At 38.4% G+C, this 19,526-nt stretch overlaps 1 protein-coding gene across 1 annotated transcript; it reads left to right on the plus strand.

The window, feature by feature from the left end:
* Positions 1 to 900: 900 nt before the first annotated feature.
* On the plus strand, positions 901 to 18,776 carry casq1a (calsequestrin 1a). The gene is made up of 11 exons (XM_067452403.1): positions 901 to 1,146; positions 12,628 to 12,721; positions 14,677 to 14,777; positions 14,904 to 15,015; positions 15,110 to 15,183; positions 15,862 to 15,992; positions 16,073 to 16,118; positions 16,799 to 16,853; positions 16,958 to 17,058; positions 17,172 to 17,246; positions 17,326 to 18,776. Exons 1-11 carry the CDS (start codon positions 910 to 912, stop codon positions 17,836 to 17,838), a joined length of 1,539 nt encoding a protein of 512 aa, XP_067308504.1. The 5' UTR covers positions 901 to 909; the 3' UTR covers positions 17,839 to 18,776.
* The last annotated feature ends 750 nt before the right edge of the window (positions 18,777 to 19,526 follow it).

The following is a 19,526-nucleotide window of genomic DNA, read 5'->3' on the forward strand; positions in this document are numbered from 1 at the left end:
ATTAATAACTCGCCTCTCGTCTTTCAATTTGTAAAGTAATCTTGAGCTATTTAGCTACCATGCGCACACATGTAATCTTGCGCATACGCTTACTGTATTTAAGCACGTAGGCCATTAAAAAAAAAATTCTCAGTGCTGATAAACACACTGAGCATGAATGCGGTCGGGCTGCATATCGTATGCACCTTCATGGGGCAGGGAGAAGTGCAAGCCAGAATTGATAGCCCAAAAAGTAAACTGACATCGGTGAAACCCAAGGAGGTGCACCAGCCTTGTCTCTCCATCTCGTCCTGAAGTGACCTAGTGCCACATTCTAGCACCACGAATGAGCCAAGTGCGGCAAACAAGACACCCCTCACCCCCTACCCTCGCCACAAGTCTGTCTCCATGCTACATCTTGTATTTTTAGCCAAGATCTAAGCTCTGTATAGCTTAATATGGCATAGAAAGCCTTCCTTCTCCATCTCGTACCATCTCATTCATTGTGATCGTTCATTCACGCTTCAATTTTTGTTGTCCCGTATAGACAAACTCAGTTTCCTCAATATTTTATGGTAATACTAAAGAGGTCGTATGGTAACTAACTTGACTTTGCCTTGCTGGGATCTCCAGTCTGGCTCACTGCATGAAGAAATGTCTCTCTCTCTTTTTTAGCACCCCCCCCCCCCCCCCTCTCTCTCTCTCTCGCTCATGCACTCACCTCATCCCACCCCCTAAAATGCTCTCGACCCTGTTACCCGTCTCTTTTACTCGTGTGTTGGGGTTTCATACAGGGGGCCTCAGGACTTGGTCTTGTCTGTTCTGGGTGGCGGGGATCACAGGTCCTTTCTAATTTAATTTTATGAAGTATTAAGTTGATTTGTTTTAAATTCAGTGGAACTACAGTTTTTCCTACTTAAGTATTGAATCATGAAGTGGAACCTAGTGTTACTTGGGCTCCTTCTGACCTTCGGGCAGCTATCATGGGGCCAGAAAGGTATGGACATCCCTGAGTACGATGGAAAGGACCGCGTTCACGAGCTTAGTGCCAAGAATTACAAGTCTGTGATGAAGAAATATGACGTGATGGTGGTGTACTACCATGAGCATGTAGGATCCAACAGAGTCGCCCAGAAACAGTTTCAGATTGAGGAGCTGGCCCTTGAGGTGGGTTTGACTAAGAAATTGGCAAAAAGGGAGGGGTAGTTTGGGAGCAGCTGGATCCAGTGTAACTTTGGCCAGTTGTGAAGCACAGATGCTAATGAAGATCCATTCATGAAGAAAATCATATGATTTGTCTGTTAGAAAAGGATTGTTGGATTTGTTGTTGCTTACCGTAATAGGAATTTAAATGCACACTTGAAACATAGGTGCAAAGTCTCTAACTGTCATGCATGGCTAACCGGTTCTTTTAAAGTCCATGCTCTAGCACCTAAATTGTGCTGTGTTTCAATAAGAGCCGAACATATTTGCACGTAACTGCGTGTTTATGTTAATTATAAAGCTGTTATAAAATGTAACTTAAAAAAATATGAAATTAAAAACAACTTAAACATAAGCTAAAGTTAATAGATTTAAGTTGAAGTACTAGAATTACAAAAACGAATTAAAAACCGAGTACTAGAAGTAATATAATTACAAAAAGTAAAAGTAAATTAAAAAATCTAAGTTAAAATGAAAAACTAAAAAGATATACTAAATTCTAATTTTAGTATACTAAGATAACACTAAAAATCTTTGTTCTATGAAGTCTTAATTTAACTCTTGTTCAGTACATCAAGATATAGCCATAGAAGAATTACCGTGCTGCTATTTATAGCATGTAGTATTTTACTTCCGGTACTTTATAGTTGCTTTTATAGTTCATGGAAAGTGACATCGACAGACGACAGTAAACAGAGCTGCTTGGCACTCTGAATTTGACCAAAAAAATGTGCTTGCACTGATGTGTCGATTTTAATCTGTGGATGTTTGAAACAATAATTGCTCTCTCTCTCTCTCTCTCTCTCTCTCTCTCTCTCTCTCTCTCTCTCTCTCTCTCTCTCTCTCTCTCTCTCTCTCTCTCTCTCTCTCTCTCTCTCTCTCTCTCTCTCTCTTCTCTCTCTCTCTCTCTAGTAGCCACATTTTTGATTGTTCTACCTAGATATGGACAATTACAAACTCAATATATGATATAGATCTTTCTGTGGCCTTGTTAGCTCAGTAGGAAAAGTACTCCACCAGAGCCTGGGGAATGTGGTGCTGTTTACACCAGCCATGAGAACAATCTGGACTATGGCATCTATGGTCAGAAAAGGGCTGATGCACCACACAGTAAATTTGCACCCTGAGCATGAGCTCAGATGGGTCATTTTTCAAAGGAATTTGCTTTTCTGGTTTCATCTCAGTACATTTTCACTTTGGGTTTGTCAACAGGCCCATATGCGGGCACCAAATTAATGCTAAAAATGGATGTGTAATGCAAGATAGCATTTGTAGCATTTTGAAGCATCAGTGGTGATATTTTCATGCTGACTTGTTGGTTAAAATACATGCAACGAGTAGTCACATGTTGTTACAGTGTCATGTATTTTACAGTGTATGCTATATGTAGCACATGGTATACATCAACAAAATATCAGCTGCTGGGCTCTGCCGATTAATAATAGTACTGTATGTATAGGGCCTGAATGACAGAGCATGGGTAACATTATATTAGATTACATAAGAAGTTGGAGATTGACAACAGTGTTGTTAATATTAACTATAATACTAAACTATTAAACTAATCGTTTAAATGACAAGAAATATTGCCTTGGCATCTAACTAAAAAAAGAAAAAAGTTTAAATAGGCCAACTAAAATAACTAAAACTGAAAAAAGCTCTTCAATTAAAAAAACAAGTCTTTCAGATAAACATACCAATTGGGATGTGGGCAATACCAAAACCAATCCTAATCAAGCTTACTAGAAAACATTATCATCTTCTCAGCAGGCAGAGCCCACCCCATGTGGTCAAAAGGTTACACCATCATTTAGCCGTGCTGTCACCTCCTGGACTCAACAGTGGTCTGTTGTGTTATCAATAAGTTTGTGTGCAGGTCTCAGTGCAATCCTCAAGCGACAACAGACATTGATGTGTTGAGTTTGTTGTGTGGGATTAGTAGTTTAAATGAGCTAAGGTAAGTAATTATAAATCTAAATCTTATTTTAAATGCTGATGGATTTCTGTTGGACATTGTGTTTGGAAAAAGGGCAAGAAACCCTTTTTTTGTCGCTGAAATACAGTCTGTATAAAAGTAGTCTTGTTTTCTTAGTTTAACAGTTGTGTTAACATTGTTCATTATAATATCAGTGCATTAAAGGGGTACTTCAGCGCTGGGAAGATGAATCTGTATTTAAATTGGGTCATCAATGTAGTAGAAATGTGAAATTATTTTTGAATTTGGTGCCTTCTAGACTGAGAAAAGACTCATGGGGATAAAAGACTACAATTCCCAGAATGCGTCGCTGCCCTGTGAGGCCATTCCCAAAGCCACCAACTGGATTACTGTGACTGAGTTAGAGAAGACACTACAATTAAAAACTGAACGTGTCTGTTCAATATAATGAGTGAGTCACTGCGCGAGTATCACAGCACTGAGCACTAACTGTAGGAGTGAGATAAATGAGGTGATGAGCTCTCGTGATGAGAGCTGAGGTAATCGCGACTACACTCACGGCATACATTCACAACGCGAGTTCAGTCTGGCACGTTTCAGTTCATGCCTTTTTAAGCTTAACTTTCATAGAAATTAATTTGAGTAGTTAAAAGACTTACACTGCTCACCATAGCTCAGTTTCAATGAGTGCCTGCAGCTGGGAGCTGAGCTCTGAGTGTGATCTCCCATCCCCCATGCGCGGGTGTAAAACATGGCTCCCTCTGCTGGCTGTATTCTTTAGCCTTTGGCCAAACATTCCTTCTATGATGCAAATATCGTCAATTTGCGTCATAGGAGGAATTTAATATGCAGAAATAAAATGCATAAATCTCTTGTATCAGGGGGATATGAGGGGGAAAAGCACAAACTCCAGGGTTTCTACTGATACAAAGGCTAATCGCTGAAGTAACCCTTTAAGCACAGGCCTATGATGTGAGGGTAATGTGTGCCTATTTAAAAAAAATCTATTGCCTATTTAGAGGCCCAATGGCTGTGGTATATAGTGTACATGAATTTGACCATGGGTAAGGAGAGTTAGGCTCACTACACATTAGGACACTGATGGTGACAGGATAACAATCTCATTGTACAACGTCACTATGTTATTTCAACAGCAGAACTGACATTGAATTTCTTAATATTATGTAAAGTACATTATGATAAATCATTTGTAACATATGCAACATTACAGCCGTAAATTAATTATAAATGTTAGCTAGATTATGTTCAGTACCTATTATGTTCAGTACCAATATGTTTAAAATACAATTAAATAATGGTTTGTTATTTAGTTGAGTTGGCTAACGTGATTTATATTTTGCACTTACATAGTAAGCATTGATGCTCCCTGATTTCAAAAAACCTCAAAATGGCTGACTCCCTGATCAGTGCCCTGACTACTGAACTAGGGAGCTGATTGAGACGCACCTTATGTGTCTCTTTTTGTATGTGGCTTTGCAAGACATTGCTCCTGAATACACAGTAACATGTTGTAATGTTACGTGAGTTAAATTAACTTGTTACATCTTGAGTGCTGTGTAAGCTCAGGAGTTTCAAGCATGAAATCTGCAGTGTCGGCTGAGAGTACTGAGTGTTGGGCACAGTACTGTACCTGTCAGCGGATCCCAGGAACCTGAACGTCACCACCACCTTGCCAAAATAGTCCTGGTTGGCCTCTGCAGGAGCGCTAATTATAGACGCCTCTGCTGTCATAGCTGTTTGTGTGGCACAGGCCGTTGTAATGTTCCATAACCGAAGATCTGCTTTCTGCCCTTATAGAAACACTTGTATGCTCTCATTTAAACCAACGAAGCCTATAGTGTTTTTTGGTTATATTTCCTTCACTGAAAAAAGGTTCCAATTGAACATTCCTTAGTGACTGATCACATCTAAATTTTTCAGTTTTCTAAAATGAAATTCTGTGAATTGATGCAATTTAATTCACAGAAATTCAATTCGGCCAACTGAAAAATTTCGATAGGATCAGTCACTTGAAAATGTGAAAATTGGAGACCTGACATTTTTTTGTTGATATACTTATGTTGGCTAATAAATACTCATTTAGGCCACTGAGAGAACTCCGTTATGGGAGAGGATACATTGTAGCGATTTGTCATTTATTTAAAAAAAATATGTGTTTTATTGCATTTATGAATTGTTGAATATATACTGAATTGAAAAATCATGACGATGCGATTGAAAGAGATGGAGGAATGTAAAGAATAAGGAGAAGGGCATGTTACATGTGGCTGTGTACTGGATTAAACGTCTCCTACTCTTTCCTCTATCCCGACTCCTGATTAGTCATAAGCAAACTCTCTCTCTGCTTCATTGCAAAAATCTTCTCTTGTTGACTCATGGCTTTTTGTGGGTTGCTTTATATAGCTTTGGCCTATTTGGCCTTTAGCTGAGTTTAGCCTATGGTTAGTTTAACAGACATATATGCCCCCATTTGATGGTAGTATGTTGCACTGATGCATAGGAATAAACTGATAGGAAAACCTTGAGATAATTCTAAAGACTGTGATGAAAAGATCAGTGAGACATCCTTTTATTGAGCACATTAACAAAGAGAAGAATTATCACTCAAATATTGTTGCTAATATTACAGTCATTTAAACAAAGTAATAGAACACTTGGATAAACATATAAGATCAAATCTGATTTCTTGGTAGAACTATAACTTTCACAAAAACTTTTCAGAATTTAGACAGAAACACAAAAAATTCAAAAACTGTATTTACAGCCTTGCAACATTATGACAGAGATGGTTCACCCCAAAATTAAAAAATATATATTTTATTTACTCACCCACAAGTTGCTCGAAATCTGTGTGAATTCCTTTTTTTTCTGTGGAACACAAAATTATAAAATATTGTCTGTGCATTTACAATGAATGAGGACTAAAGCTTTAAAAATGATTTGTCCTTAAAAATGCTGTTCATAAAATCATGCACCAAATTTCAAGTCTCAGAAAATGTAATTTATTATTGTAATAAAGTTTGTAGATGGGAAGGAAGGAGGTAGGAACCAGCGAATGCTCAGCAAAGACTTTAATTAAATAATAAACAAAACGAAAGTAAACCGTGGGCAGCCCCTCACGGACGACTGCCCGCACTCACATAATAAAACATACACAAAACTCAATGTAAAGTCCAGGCCCTGTCTTCCACTGTCTTTGCTCCTCCTTTTATATTCCGGTCACTCCGCCGTGAAACGAGACCGGTGTGGCGCGCAGCTGCCGCTCATTATCACTCGCCACCGGCCCGCTCTCATGGTGCCTCGCCTCGCTGCTTGCCACAATTATTCAGAAAAGTTCTCATTGGCATGTTAATGAGAGAAATAGCTATTTAAGATTCATGAATCATTTTTTTTAGAAAGATCTCTTCAATGATTCTGTTGATCTGGATGGTCTGAAGGATTTGTTCTAATTCATTTACCAACTCAATTTGGTCAAAGTAGTTAAAGGTGCACTGTTTAGTATTTTTGCAGTAAATTATCCAAAAACCTCTAGGCCCGTATATATTTTGTTCAGAGGAGTTCTGCCAGAAAGACTCGGGAGAATAGATACTGTGACAATAATCCATTTATTAACAACCCAGCAAGCAATAAAGTACTTTGGCATAGGCCCCGTCCGTAGCTCGCAATCAGAGGGTATGGACTCTGCATATCCTGCCTGAAGATGAAGGCAGAGGCGCAGCCGACCCCCCCGTGGGGTATGGAAGGGACCATCCTGGTGGTGGTGGGGTGGAGTAGGGAAGGATTTGACTTGGAGGTGGTGGGGAGGATGGCGGTGAATTGGAGCGTCAGCATCTGCGAACTCAAACATGAGTAAGTACCGATCTTTTATACCCGAGTATTAGAATGTGATTGGATAGATAGAAGTTAAAGTGACGTAACAATTAAGTCTTCCTGGCAGAATTTATGGTAAAGCTTTCATTTCTTACAATATCTTAAATGTTTCCAACGATTTGTAAAGTGTGAGAAAATTGCTATTTTTTTCCCAAAGAGCCAGGACGTCTTAGGGAGTCACCTGTCAATTTTCGCCATATCTGCGTTACCCTCGGTTTCCGGTTTTATTTGGCAGAAACGGTTTACTCTTACTGCAGCGTGAACAAGTGTCACAGCAGCCGCTGAGCGAATGCACAGCGTATTGTCATAACATCATTTTAAACACACTTAAATATATGTAATATGATAAAAAGAGCTGCGTTACCTCATCCTCATGACCGGAAAATGGAAATGGTAAATGACCAAAAACGGTGCCGGCGACTGTTTCCCATCATAATAAAAGTGCTCGCAAGTCGTGTTGCTCAACAATCACTCCAAAGGCCTTGCTCAGCTCCCACAATACTCTGTCCTGCTCTGCTACATACTACAGCAACATAAATAATCGCATCAAGACCACATGTCCCAAGATTCTGCGCTCAAACTTGGCGTCATCAAACCCATGCCTTTGTTTTGAATAGGCGCCCTCTAATGGATGTAAAAATTACATAGTGCAGCTTTACCTCATAAATTCACTATATTGCCACAAGTTTTGGGATGCCTGCCTTTACACGCACATTAATTTTAAAGACATCCCAATTTTTAATTTGTATGGTTAATTAAGGAGTTGGCCCACTCTTTGCAGCTAAAATAGCTTCAACTCTTCTGGGAAGGCTTTCAGACAAGATTTTTGACCATTCTTCTTGAAGCATATTTCTAAGTTCAGGCACTGATGTTGGACAAGAAGGTCTGGCTCACAGTCTTCCCTCTTATTCATCCCAAAGGTATTCTATCAGGTTCAGGTCAGGACTTGGTGCAAGCCAGTAAAATTCCTCCATACCAAACTTGCTCATCTGGACCTTGCAAACTTGCTTTATCTACCTGGCTTTGTGCACTGGGGTGCAGTCATTGTCCAAAATGTCTTGGTATGCTGAAGCATTAAGAGTTCCTTTCACTTGAACTAAGGGGCCAAGCCCAACCCCTGACAAGTGCCGTTCTCCTGGCAACCGCCAAACCCAGACTCGTCGTTTGGATTGTTAGACAGAGAAGTGTAATTCAGTCAGAGAATTGATGCAGACACTAGAGCAGTGGAGAACACTGGCAGCGTGCTTTACACCACTGCATCTGACGTTTTGCATTGCACCCGGTGATTTAAGGCTTGGATGCAGCTGCTTGGTAATGGAAACCCATTCCATGAAGATCGCTACACACTGTTCTTGAGCTAATCTGGCAACATAAAATTCGGAGGTCTGGAGCTATTGACTCGAATGTCACAATTTTTTACTTAAATGTCTCAATTTTCTCAAAATGTCACGAATGGACTTATTGCACAAGTGGCAACCTATCACAGTACCACACTTGAATTCACTGAGCTGCTTAAAGCAAACCATTCTTTCACAAATGTTTGTAGAAGCAGTCTGCATGCTTGATTTTATACACCTTTGGCCATAGAAGTGATTGGAACACCTGAATTCAATGATTTCTCAGGGTGTCCCAAGACTTAGTGTATCTATATACAGGTCCTTCTCAAATTTGCATATGTGATAAAAGTTCATTATTTTACATAATGTAATGATAAAAATTAAAGGACAACTCTTATGAGAAATGAACCTAGGGGTAATTAACAGATGGTTACTGAGTAGATCATTCTCTGGGATGCGTTTTCATGAAAATCGAATGTAGAGTTTTATCTCCAAAAAACAGATTAGCTTATAGCGCTTGTCTATGGGGCACAGGGTAGACACAGGGTAGTAAAATTAAATCGATAGTTAATACCACTAATAAGGCTCAAAATAGCCTCACACTTACACAGTAGCATAATGAGGGTCCCTACATGCAAACCGAAGCATTGAGAACTTTGTAAGTGTACAAACAGTTTAATAAGAAGATACTTTATAAACACAGTGCATTACGCGTCCACGGACAGGCGCCATCTTGGAAAACAGTCTCGATGAATCGATCCACGAGCACTGTTCTCAGTGAGCTGGTCGATAAGAATTAGGTTTGTGAAATGTAATAACATGGACATTTTGATTTTTATTTATTTATTTTCTCTGTTGCGTTCAGTGTTTTCTTTCGGAAACAACGGACCATATGAGATTCCAAATCACAGTTCATCACTTAGCAGAGCGCTCGTGGATCGACGAGTCGAGACTGTTTTCCAAGATGACGCCTGTCCGTGGACGCGTAATGCATTGTGTTTATAAAGTATCTTCTTATTAAACTGTTTGTACACTTACAAAGTTCTCTATGTTTCGGGTTTGCATGTAGGAACCCTCATTATGCTGCTGTGTTAGTTTGAGGCTGTTTTGAGCCTTGTTAGTGGTATTAACTAGCGATTTAATTTCACAACCCTGTGCCCCATAGACTAGTGTTATAAGCTAATCTGTTTTTAGAGATAAAACTCTTTATATTCGATTTCCATGAAAACGCATCCCAGAGACCGATCTACTCGGTAACCATCTGTTAATTACACCTAGGTTCATTTCTCACCGGAATTGTCCTTTAAACTTTCATATATTTTAGATTCATTGCACACCAACTGAAATATTTCAGGTCTTTTATTGTTTTAATACTGATGAATTTGGCATACAGGTCATGAAAACCCTCAAAAAAATCTAAAAAAATTAGCATATTTCATCCGACCAATAAAAGAAAACTGTTTTTAATACAAAAAAAGTCAACCTTCAAATAATTATGTTCAGTTATGCACTCAATACTTGGTCGGGAAATACTTGGTCCTTTTGCAGAAATGACTGCTTCAATGCGGCGTGGCATGGAGGCAATCAGCCTGTGGCACTGCTGAGGTGTTATGGAGGCCCAGGATGCTTCGATAGCGGCCTTAAGCTCATCCAGAGTGTTGGGTCTTGTGTCTCTCAACTTTCTCTTCACAATATCCCACAGATTCTCTATGGGGTTCAGGTCAGGAGAGTTGGCAGGCCAATTGAGCACAGTAATACCATGGTCTGTAAACCATTTACCGGTGGTTTTGGCACTGTGAGCAGGTGTCAGGTCATGATGAAAAACGAAATCCAATCTACGATCTCCATAAAGCTTTTCAGCAGATGGAAGTATGAAGTGCTCCAAAATCTCCTGATAGTTAGCTGCATTGACCATGCCCTTGATAAAACACAGTGGACCAACACCAGCAGCTGACATGGCACCCCAGACCATCACTGACTGTGGGTACTTGACACTGGACTTCAGGCATTTTGGCATTTCTTTCTCCCCAGTCTTCCTCCAGACTCTGGCCCCTTGATTTCTGAATGACATGCAAAATTTGCTTTCATCCGAAAAAAGTACTTTGGACCACTGAGCATCAGTCCAGTGCTGCTTCTCTGTAGCCCAAAGTGGCTTGACCTGGGGAATGCGGCACCTGTAGCCCATTTCCTGCACACGCCTGTGCACGGTGACTCTGGATGTTTCTACTCCAGACTCAGTCCACTGCTTCCGCAGGTCCCCCAAGGTCTGGAATCGGTCCTTCTCCACAATCTTCCTCAGGGTCTGGTCACCTCTTCTCGTTGTGCAGCGTTTTTTGCCACACTTTTTCCTTCCCACAGACTTCCCACTGAGGTACTGAAGCTCTCGCTTGAGGGTGTTAATGATGGCCTTGGACAGGGTCGGGTCAGCAGTCTTACCCATGATTTAAAAGCCTCAGGAATCTTTTGCAGGTGTTTAGAGTTAATTAGTTGATTCAGATGATTAGGTTAATAGCTTGTTTAGAGAACCTTTTCATGATATGCTAATTTTTTGGGATAGGAAAGTTGGGTTTTCATGAGCTGTATGCCAAAATCATCAGTATTAAAATAATTAAAGACCTGAAATATTTCAGTTGATGTGCAATGAATCTAAAATATATGAAAGTTACAATTTTATCATTACATTATGAAAAATAATGAACTATGAACTAAGTAATGAACATATGCAATTTTTTTGAGAAGGACCTGTAGCTATTGTGTAAGGTGCATTGCTATCTGCTATATTGGAACACTATGACTTTCTTTTACACCGAGAAATTCTTTTACAAGAATATCTGCAACAAAAGTCTTTAGCAGATGATTTTCACAGGATTTAGTTTATCACTAATGTTAGAGAATTTTTCATTCGGTAAATAAAAAGGATAGTGGTTATATTGTTAGTGTGAGTGATGGGCAGCATCTGAAATATTGACTTTTTTTGGCAAAAATGGCGGATGTGTTGGAATATGTTTAGATATCTATCCAGCTAATGGGGAACATTCACTCAGGTTCTCTCAAAGTTATGAGCAAATAAAAGTTTCAGTAACATTTAATAGAACGATAGGTAATTTCTCAACAAAATTCTCAAAATGTTAGCACAAAAAAGTTATTTATACATTCTTCATAAAGCATTTTCCCCCTGAAACCACTTAGTTGGATGTTGTCTAATGTTTCAGAATTTTCAGGAAACATTAAAAAGCTCCTATAGTGTTTGCAAAATGATAAAATATGATGTTCCTTTAATGATTGCACAACAAAACAAAAAAAACTATTAAAACTTTTGAAAAACTAGACATTTTGCCAGAACTTTTAGAAATAATTTTTTTCCATAACCTAAATGGAATGTTTGCAAAATGTTCTTAGAACATATATTTGTTGGGTGAGTATGCGTTAACAGCTCACTAAAGGAGGAAATTAAAGTTCATGCAAAGCTATGAAAAAGCAATAAAATCAAAAAGACCTTATACAATGTGCATGTCACATGTTTATGCCCCTTTTGAATCGGTCCCAGTTTATAGTAATCGCACACAGAAGAGCTACCAACACACAGAAATAAAGAAATAAAGTCAAACAAGTTTTGTTACCGATATCCTATTCTACATACTAGACTGAAATATTTAAACATATTTAAAGTGATGTAAAAATACAGAAAACATGAAGATTGTCTGTATAGGAATGCAAGTACATTTGTTTCAGTTTGGTTCCTCATAATGATTGGAGAAATGGTTTGGTGCACCTGTCACCACCCCAGCACCCTGTTACTCTGGCTCAGCAGGCACATGTAGCACTGCTATTGGTGGAGGCAGCTGTCCATCATACGGGTCAAGTTTCACACCGATTTAGAAAGTGCATGGGCAGCTCTCCTGATGATGGCTTTTATGGATGTAAGACTGTGAAAGAAACTAACTACAGTTCTTACAGCAGAGCCTGAAATATCTGCGCAGGCAGAAAACAAATGTGCTGTCCTTGTCCAACAGAGTTTCTACACAGTGTGTTAGCTACCAAAATCATGTTGTTAATAAATACATAATATTTGTGCTGACAGGATGCAAACCCTTATAATATTAAGATCTTACCTTAGTGTTTCCTCAGGAACTTCTGAAGAATGCCCTCTCAACACAGTTATTTTGTCTGAACAGCTTACATTTTAGGGCACCACTAACATGGTTTTATCTATCTCGACCAAATCACACATAATGTTCCAAGAAGTGAAGGACATTAAACATTTTATTTTTTGTTACATAGCTTGCTGCACAAGTCCTGGAGGATCTTGACGACGAGGACATCGGGATTGGCCTACTCGATGAGAAGACAGATAGAGCTGTTGCCAAGAAACTAGGTAAGTACATTCCAAAAACACTCAAATGTGAACATATTTGTGATGTGACATGCTGTACTATATAAGATATCATATTTGTACTAGTGCTGTCAAACCGATTACTAAACCAGTTAATCAATGCCCGAAAGTAATCACAGGCTGTAGCATAAAATGTGGAAAGAATAAAGTTCTTTCACTTCATCTTTCACTTTCACTTTCACCCCCCCCCCCCATTCTACAAACAATACCCCTTAATGATAGCATGAAAGAAGTTTGTTTGAAATAATTGCAAATTTATTAAAAATAGAACACACCAAAAAATAATGTAATTATTAAAATAATGTATTCACAGTCTTTGCATGACATTCAAAATTGAGCTCAGGTGCATCCTTTTTCCACTGATCATCCTTGAGATGTTTCTACAACAAATTTAGTTGATTGGACATGATTTGGAAAGGCAGACACCTGTATAAGGTCCCACAGCTAACAGTGCATGTCAGATCTGGGGAATGGTACAGAAATAATTCTGCAGCTTTGACGGTCCCAATGGAATGGCCTCCATCATCCGTAAATTGAAGAAGTTCAAAACCACCAGGACTCTTCCCAGAGCTGTCTGGGGGGAAACGGAGCAATCGTGGGGGGAAGAGCCTTAGTCAGGGAGGTGACCAAGAACCCTAAAGTCATCCTGACAGAGCTCCAGTGTTTCTCTATGGGGAGAGGAGAACCTTCCAGAAGAACAACCATCTCTGCTGTACTCTACTAATCAAGCCCATTCGGTAGAGCGGTCAGACGGAAGCCACTCCTCAGTAAAAGGCCACCTGAAGTTTGCCAAAAATGCACCTGAACGACTAGTCTGATGAAAAAAAATTTAACATTTTGGCCTGAATAGTAAGCGTCATGTCTGGAGGAAACCAGGCACCACTCATCACCTGGCCAATACCATCCCTACAGTGAAGTATGGTGGTGGCAGCATCATGCTGTGTCTATAGTCAGGATTGAGGGAGAGATTAATGCAGCAATGTACAGAGACATCCTTGATGAAAACCTGCTCCAGACCTCAGACTGGGGCAATGGTTCATCTTCCAACAGGACAACGACCCTAAGCACACAGCCAAGAGGAGTGATTCCGAGACAAGTCTGTGAATGTCCTTAAGGGGCTCAGCCAGAGCCCACACTTGAACCCGATTGAACATTTCTGGAGAGATCTGAAAACAGCTGTGCACTGACATTCCCCATCCAACCTGATAGAGCTTGAGAGGTCCTGCAAAGAAGAATGGGAGAAAATGGCCAAAAATAGGAGTGCCAAGCTTGTAGCATCAGGACTTGAGGCTGTAATGGGTGCCAAAGGTGCTTCAACAAAGTATCGAGCAAAGGCTGTGAATACTTATGTAGGCCTATGAATTTATTTATTTTTTCAATTATTTTTTTTAATTTATAAATTTGCAAAGATTTCAATTAAACTTTTTTACATTTTCATTATGGGGTATTGTTTGTAGAAGTGAGGACAAAAATAAATGAATTAATCCATTTTGGAATAAGGCTGTAACGTGAAAAATTGTAAATACTTTCTGGATGCATATTTATTTTATGCATATTTTCTTATTAATATTTTTGTTCAGTGTTATTATTTTTTAACAAGTTTATGTTATACATCATTTACTAAATAGGAAGACAAAGTTTTTGTGTTTTAGTGCACATTTATTAAAATAAGTCCATGCATCAAAATGAGTTCTGTTGTTTCAGGCTTTATTTTGAGCTTTATTGATGCCCTTTGTGTAGATTTCTTGTCAGACTTTAGGACTTCAGTAGCCTTGTTAATACCAGACCATTCTCAGTAGTAACTATCTAAATCTAAATTTGCCGGAAGTTGTCTGGGTTATCCCAGGCTATGACTTCAGCAGGACAACTATGACCTCTGGTGGACATTTCTCAAACCCTGGTTCTCACAGGTTCATTTCCATCTTTGTGCTCCGCAGGTCTGGAAGAGGCTGACAGTATCTATATCTTCTTTGAGGATGAGGTCATTGAGTACGATGGAGAGCTTGCTGCGGACACTCTGGTGGAGTTCCTCTATGATGTGCGTGAAAAATAGTTGCCTTCTCTCGCATTTTTTATTTACTTCTTGCTCTTCCTTGCACAATGCACACCTGGTCCTCAGTTTCATACTGTCATTACATCCTTTTCTGATTGAATCTTTTCTCAGGTCATTGAGGATCCAGTTGAGATCATTAGCAATGTGCGTGAGTTGAAAGGTTTCCATAATATTGAGGAGGATATCAAGCTGGTGGGCTTCTTCAAGAGTGAAAAATCTGACCGTATGTATCCAAAAAGGAATTGTTTTACAATTTACCATTGAGTTTGAGTCAGTCAACTGTTTTAAGAAGTTTACTAGTGGTCTTATGATTTTAGACTACAATGAATATGAGGACGCAGCAGAGGAGTTCCATCCACACATCAAGTTCTTTGCCACCTTTAGTCCAAAGGTAACTAATGTAATCATAATTTACACAATCCTGTACTTACATCAATCTAGTTTGAACAACTGGACTGGACTTTCTGCTGATATTTAGTTTTTATATTTTATCTACAATATCAGTGAAAATGTCAAATAATTTTAAATGGCAAGAGTTTTCTAGCATTTAGATCTTTATTTATGCTAAAAGGACTTTATGAATGTTTAAAATGATAATAGTATCACTTTACAATAAGGTTACATTAGTTAACATTAGTTAATGTATTATTAACTAACATGGACTAACAATGAACAAAACATTTGTTACTGTATTTGTTAGTCTTTGTTAACATGAGTTAATAAAATAAAGTCGTTCATTGTTTATTCATGTTAGATCACGGTGCATTAACTTATGATAACAAACACAACTTTTGATTTTAATACTGTATATTGTAAAGTGTTACCAATAGTTTTAATAAACAAATTAACTTATTGCTTTCCACTTTTCTAAAACTTTACACCTGATCAGTAATATTTTATGGGTGTCCACAGTGCTTTAAGATGATTGCTCCATAATCAGCGATAGTGTATAATAATATTTATATAAATCTGATGATTCGTTTTTAAAAGCAGCACCTTCAATTTACCCTGAAGTATAAAAACCCTGAAACTGACAGTCGATCAAAGCCATTGAAATGCCTGTTTGTAGGTTGCAACAAAACTAGGATTGAAGTTGAATGAGGTGGACTTCTATGAGCCCTTCATGGATGAGCCCGTCGTCATCCCTGGTAAACCCTACAGTGAGAAAGAACTTGTTGAATTCATCGAGGACAATGACAGGTGTGTTGACTGACATGAAACATTTTTCAAATTAGGAGAAATTAAATCAACAGTAAACATTAATGAAAATGTCTCCACAGGCCTACACTGAGGAAAATGCAGCCGCACAACATGTATGAGATCTGGGTAAGCTGATCCTGTGTCAGTGAAACAATAGTTTTTTTTACGGTGCTTGCAAGGCAACACTGCATTGATATTGCTGAAACGTTCTATTTTTCTTCTTTTTTGACAGTTTGCTACAATAAATTCAGCTTGAACCACTTCACATACAGACTCTTTTCAAAGTTCATCTTGTAGATAATTTCACTCTGCCTTTGAGATGAATGGGAATGCTAATGGATAGCTCTCTCCAGGTATTACAGACCTTTTTGATTTAGGCATCTAAATAGTAGTATAGTATAGTGATATAAATGTACATGCACTTGTACATGAATGTAAATCTAACTTTTTAAAGCTTTTTAACTTTTTATACACATAAAAGCTAGGTAATTAATGTAAAAATGCATTATTTCAAAAAGGGTCCATATCATTCAGCAAAGCTTAAACTTAAAATGCTTTTTTGCTGCCTTGCAAGCACTGCTATTTACACATGTAATATAAGTACAGGATTAGCTATTAGAAATTATAAAACTAATGTACATTAAATCATAAAAATCAAACTATATTGTGTTAATAGGAGCAAGGATATTGATAAGGTATTCCAAGATGTGAGCTTGTAATTTGTAGTAGTTTGTACACTATTGTGATACTAACAGAAAAGCACAAGATCTTTCCCTTCATGTACTTTAACCATCATTATTTGACAGGCTGATGCTCTTGATGGCGAGCATATTATTGCTTTTGCTGAGGAGGGTGACCCAGGTATTAGATCTTTTTATTATGATGCTTATATTGATTGTTTTAAAATGTAATACAACTTTATTCCTCACTTGAATGGGTCTGACATTTCCTTGGGCTTCTTTCAGATGGCTTTGAATTCCTTGAAATCGTGAAGGAAGTGGCAGAGGATAACACAGACAATCCCGACCTGAGCATCATCTGGATCGACCCCGATGACTTCCCTCTGGTAACCCTATGGCTGTTATTGCACTACGAAATGCATAGTCATTGGATATTCCAAATATAATCCTTGTTGTGAAAGTAGATACCAGCGCTTAAGCATTTCTCTGTGGTTTGCAGCTTGTCCCCTATTGGGAGAAGACCTTCGACATTGACCTGTCCTCTCCTCAGATCGGTGTAGTGGAGGTTGATGATGTAAGTTTCTCACTGTAGGATTTCAGTGCTGTATGTTGTGTCTTTTAAGACCCAAACTGAGCTGTTGTGTCTTTTGCAGGCTGAAAGTATCTGGTTTGATATGGATGATGATGAGGACATGCCAACAGTTGATGAGCTGGAGGATTGGCTGGAGGATGTGCTAGAGAACAAAATTGATCCAGATGATGACGACGATGACGATGATGATGATGATGATGATGACGACGATGACGACGACGATGATGATGATGATGATGATGATGACGACGACGATGATGATGACGACGATGATGACGATGATGATGACGATGACGACGACGATGATGATGACGACGATGATGACGACGACGATGATGATGACGATGATGATGACGACGACGATGACGACGATGATGATGATGATGATGACGACGATGATGATGATGATGACGACGATGATGACGACGACGATGACGACGACGATGATGACGACGATGATGACGACGATGATGACGATGACGACGACGATGATGATGACGACGACGACGACGACGACGATGATGACGACGACGATGATGACGACGATGACGACGACGATGACAACGACGATTAAACTTTAAACATCTTACATGCTCTGTATTGTCCAGACTAAATTCTGTTTAATTGCAACTGTCTGACTCATCAACGTTAAAAAAATTCCTTTAATATTTTTTGTCGGAAATCGCAAGGTTAAAAACGTCATTATTCACCTTGTTCCACACATATCTAGGAAAGTATTCATCATTCGATCTCCCATTGACCCAATGTTTAATTCATAGACCATGCTCTCTCTTCAGATATTCTCTTCCAAATGCTGAACTGATTAGCAATAGATGTGTATTGCTTTCAGTTCATTGCCATCAATTTCTTTCTTTCATAAGGACATAATACACCACTGCTTAATACATTTGGAAAAGGACCTGACTTTCAAGCATTAAAAATGTAACCTAAAATATGTAAGATCATCCGAGGGAGCAGCAACATTATTTTAAGTGTACATCCATCTGTTGAATTTGTTGTTATTGTCTCAATGTTTATTTGTACTAATACGTGGATGGATTGTTCGTTCCTCTGTGATAGGACCTAAAGGTGCTAAGCAGGCTTTTCCTCAAGGTCGTTAGTCATACCTTCTTTCTTTGTTAAGACAGGATGTGACCTTAAGTGACATTAGCTGGAGAAGGGATTGTCCAGCCTTCCTTCTGTGTCTAAAAAATGCAGTAAATCACGAACATTTTCTACTGAAAAAGAACCATTGATATATTTTTTTTTTTAATGAAGACATCTTGGTTTTACTCTTAAGTCTTAAAATAAAAACAAATTGGAATAAAGTGATGTACATTTTTATATAATTTTTTGAAGCATTTCAAATATGTCTGAGAATTTTGATCTGCAGGTATATTGTTTTATGGAATTTATATATTCAGAGAAAGACACTGCATTTGTGTTATCTGTACCATAGTGTCATGTGACATGATGTGAGGATACAGATGTTTTTTGCCAAATTATACTTTTGGTACAAAATATGTTTGCCTGCAAGGTTTTTCTCTTGCGGTCACAAGGGTTTACTATCCCACATAGAAATGTGGTGCACTTGAGTGTTTTGTCCATTCTGTGGCATCCCCCCCCCCCCACACACACACACACCTCCCCTTTTCAACAGAAGGTCACTGAAACAGATCTTCTTTTGGAGGTCATTTTTATATTATTTGTCTTATTTTGTATTCATTTTCAATGGGGGGAATTCTATTTTCTATTTTATTTTTACGAGTCTATATGAAATGAAAATTCATTGAAAATGAAATGCATGTCATAGATTTTATTGTGAAATTTTACCTCGTAATGTTTAATCAAAATGTCATAACTGAATATTTAGGTGCAAACTTTACTCCGGTGACACATGCAGGACTTCTCCAATTATTTCTTCTGTTTAAACTCCACCTCTGCAAACGTGCCTCCATTTTTAGGTGCAATGCCCACATCACAAAATCCAAGAATAACCGACACATAGAACCAAGCCCCTGCCCTGCATTTTTCCTTTTTCAATAATCCATTACACTTTTATGTACATCACAACAGGTAAGGAAATATGTGCTATATATTTGCTATAGAAAATAACTTGTCCTCATCTCACGACTTTAAATCCCTGATTATGTAATTTTTATTCAAACATTCTAAAAAAATGTATTTTTTTGTATTTTAGTTTTTGTAATTAAATAAGTAAATTATTTAGCCTAGTTATTTAACTAACTAACGTTTTATATA

This window comes from Pseudorasbora parva, chromosome 9 (assembly GCF_024679245.1).
Source record: "Pseudorasbora parva isolate DD20220531a chromosome 9, ASM2467924v1, whole genome shotgun sequence".
Lineage (NCBI taxonomy): Eukaryota > Metazoa > Chordata > Actinopteri > Cypriniformes > Gobionidae > Pseudorasbora > Pseudorasbora parva.

Excerpts from the sequence above, each read along its gene's own strand:
- casq1a (XM_067452403.1), top strand. The coding sequence starts at position 910 with ATGAAGTGGAACCTAGTGTTACTTGGGCTCCTTCTGACCTTCGGGCAG. Across the intron at positions 15,016-15,109 it reads CAAGAGTGAAAAATCTGACC|ACTACAATGAATATGAGGAC; the intron begins GTATGTATCCAA and ends TTATGATTTTAG. Across the intron at positions 17,247-17,325 it reads GTGTAGTGGAGGTTGATGAT|GCTGAAAGTATCTGGTTTGA; the intron begins GTAAGTTTCTCA and ends TGTCTTTTGCAG.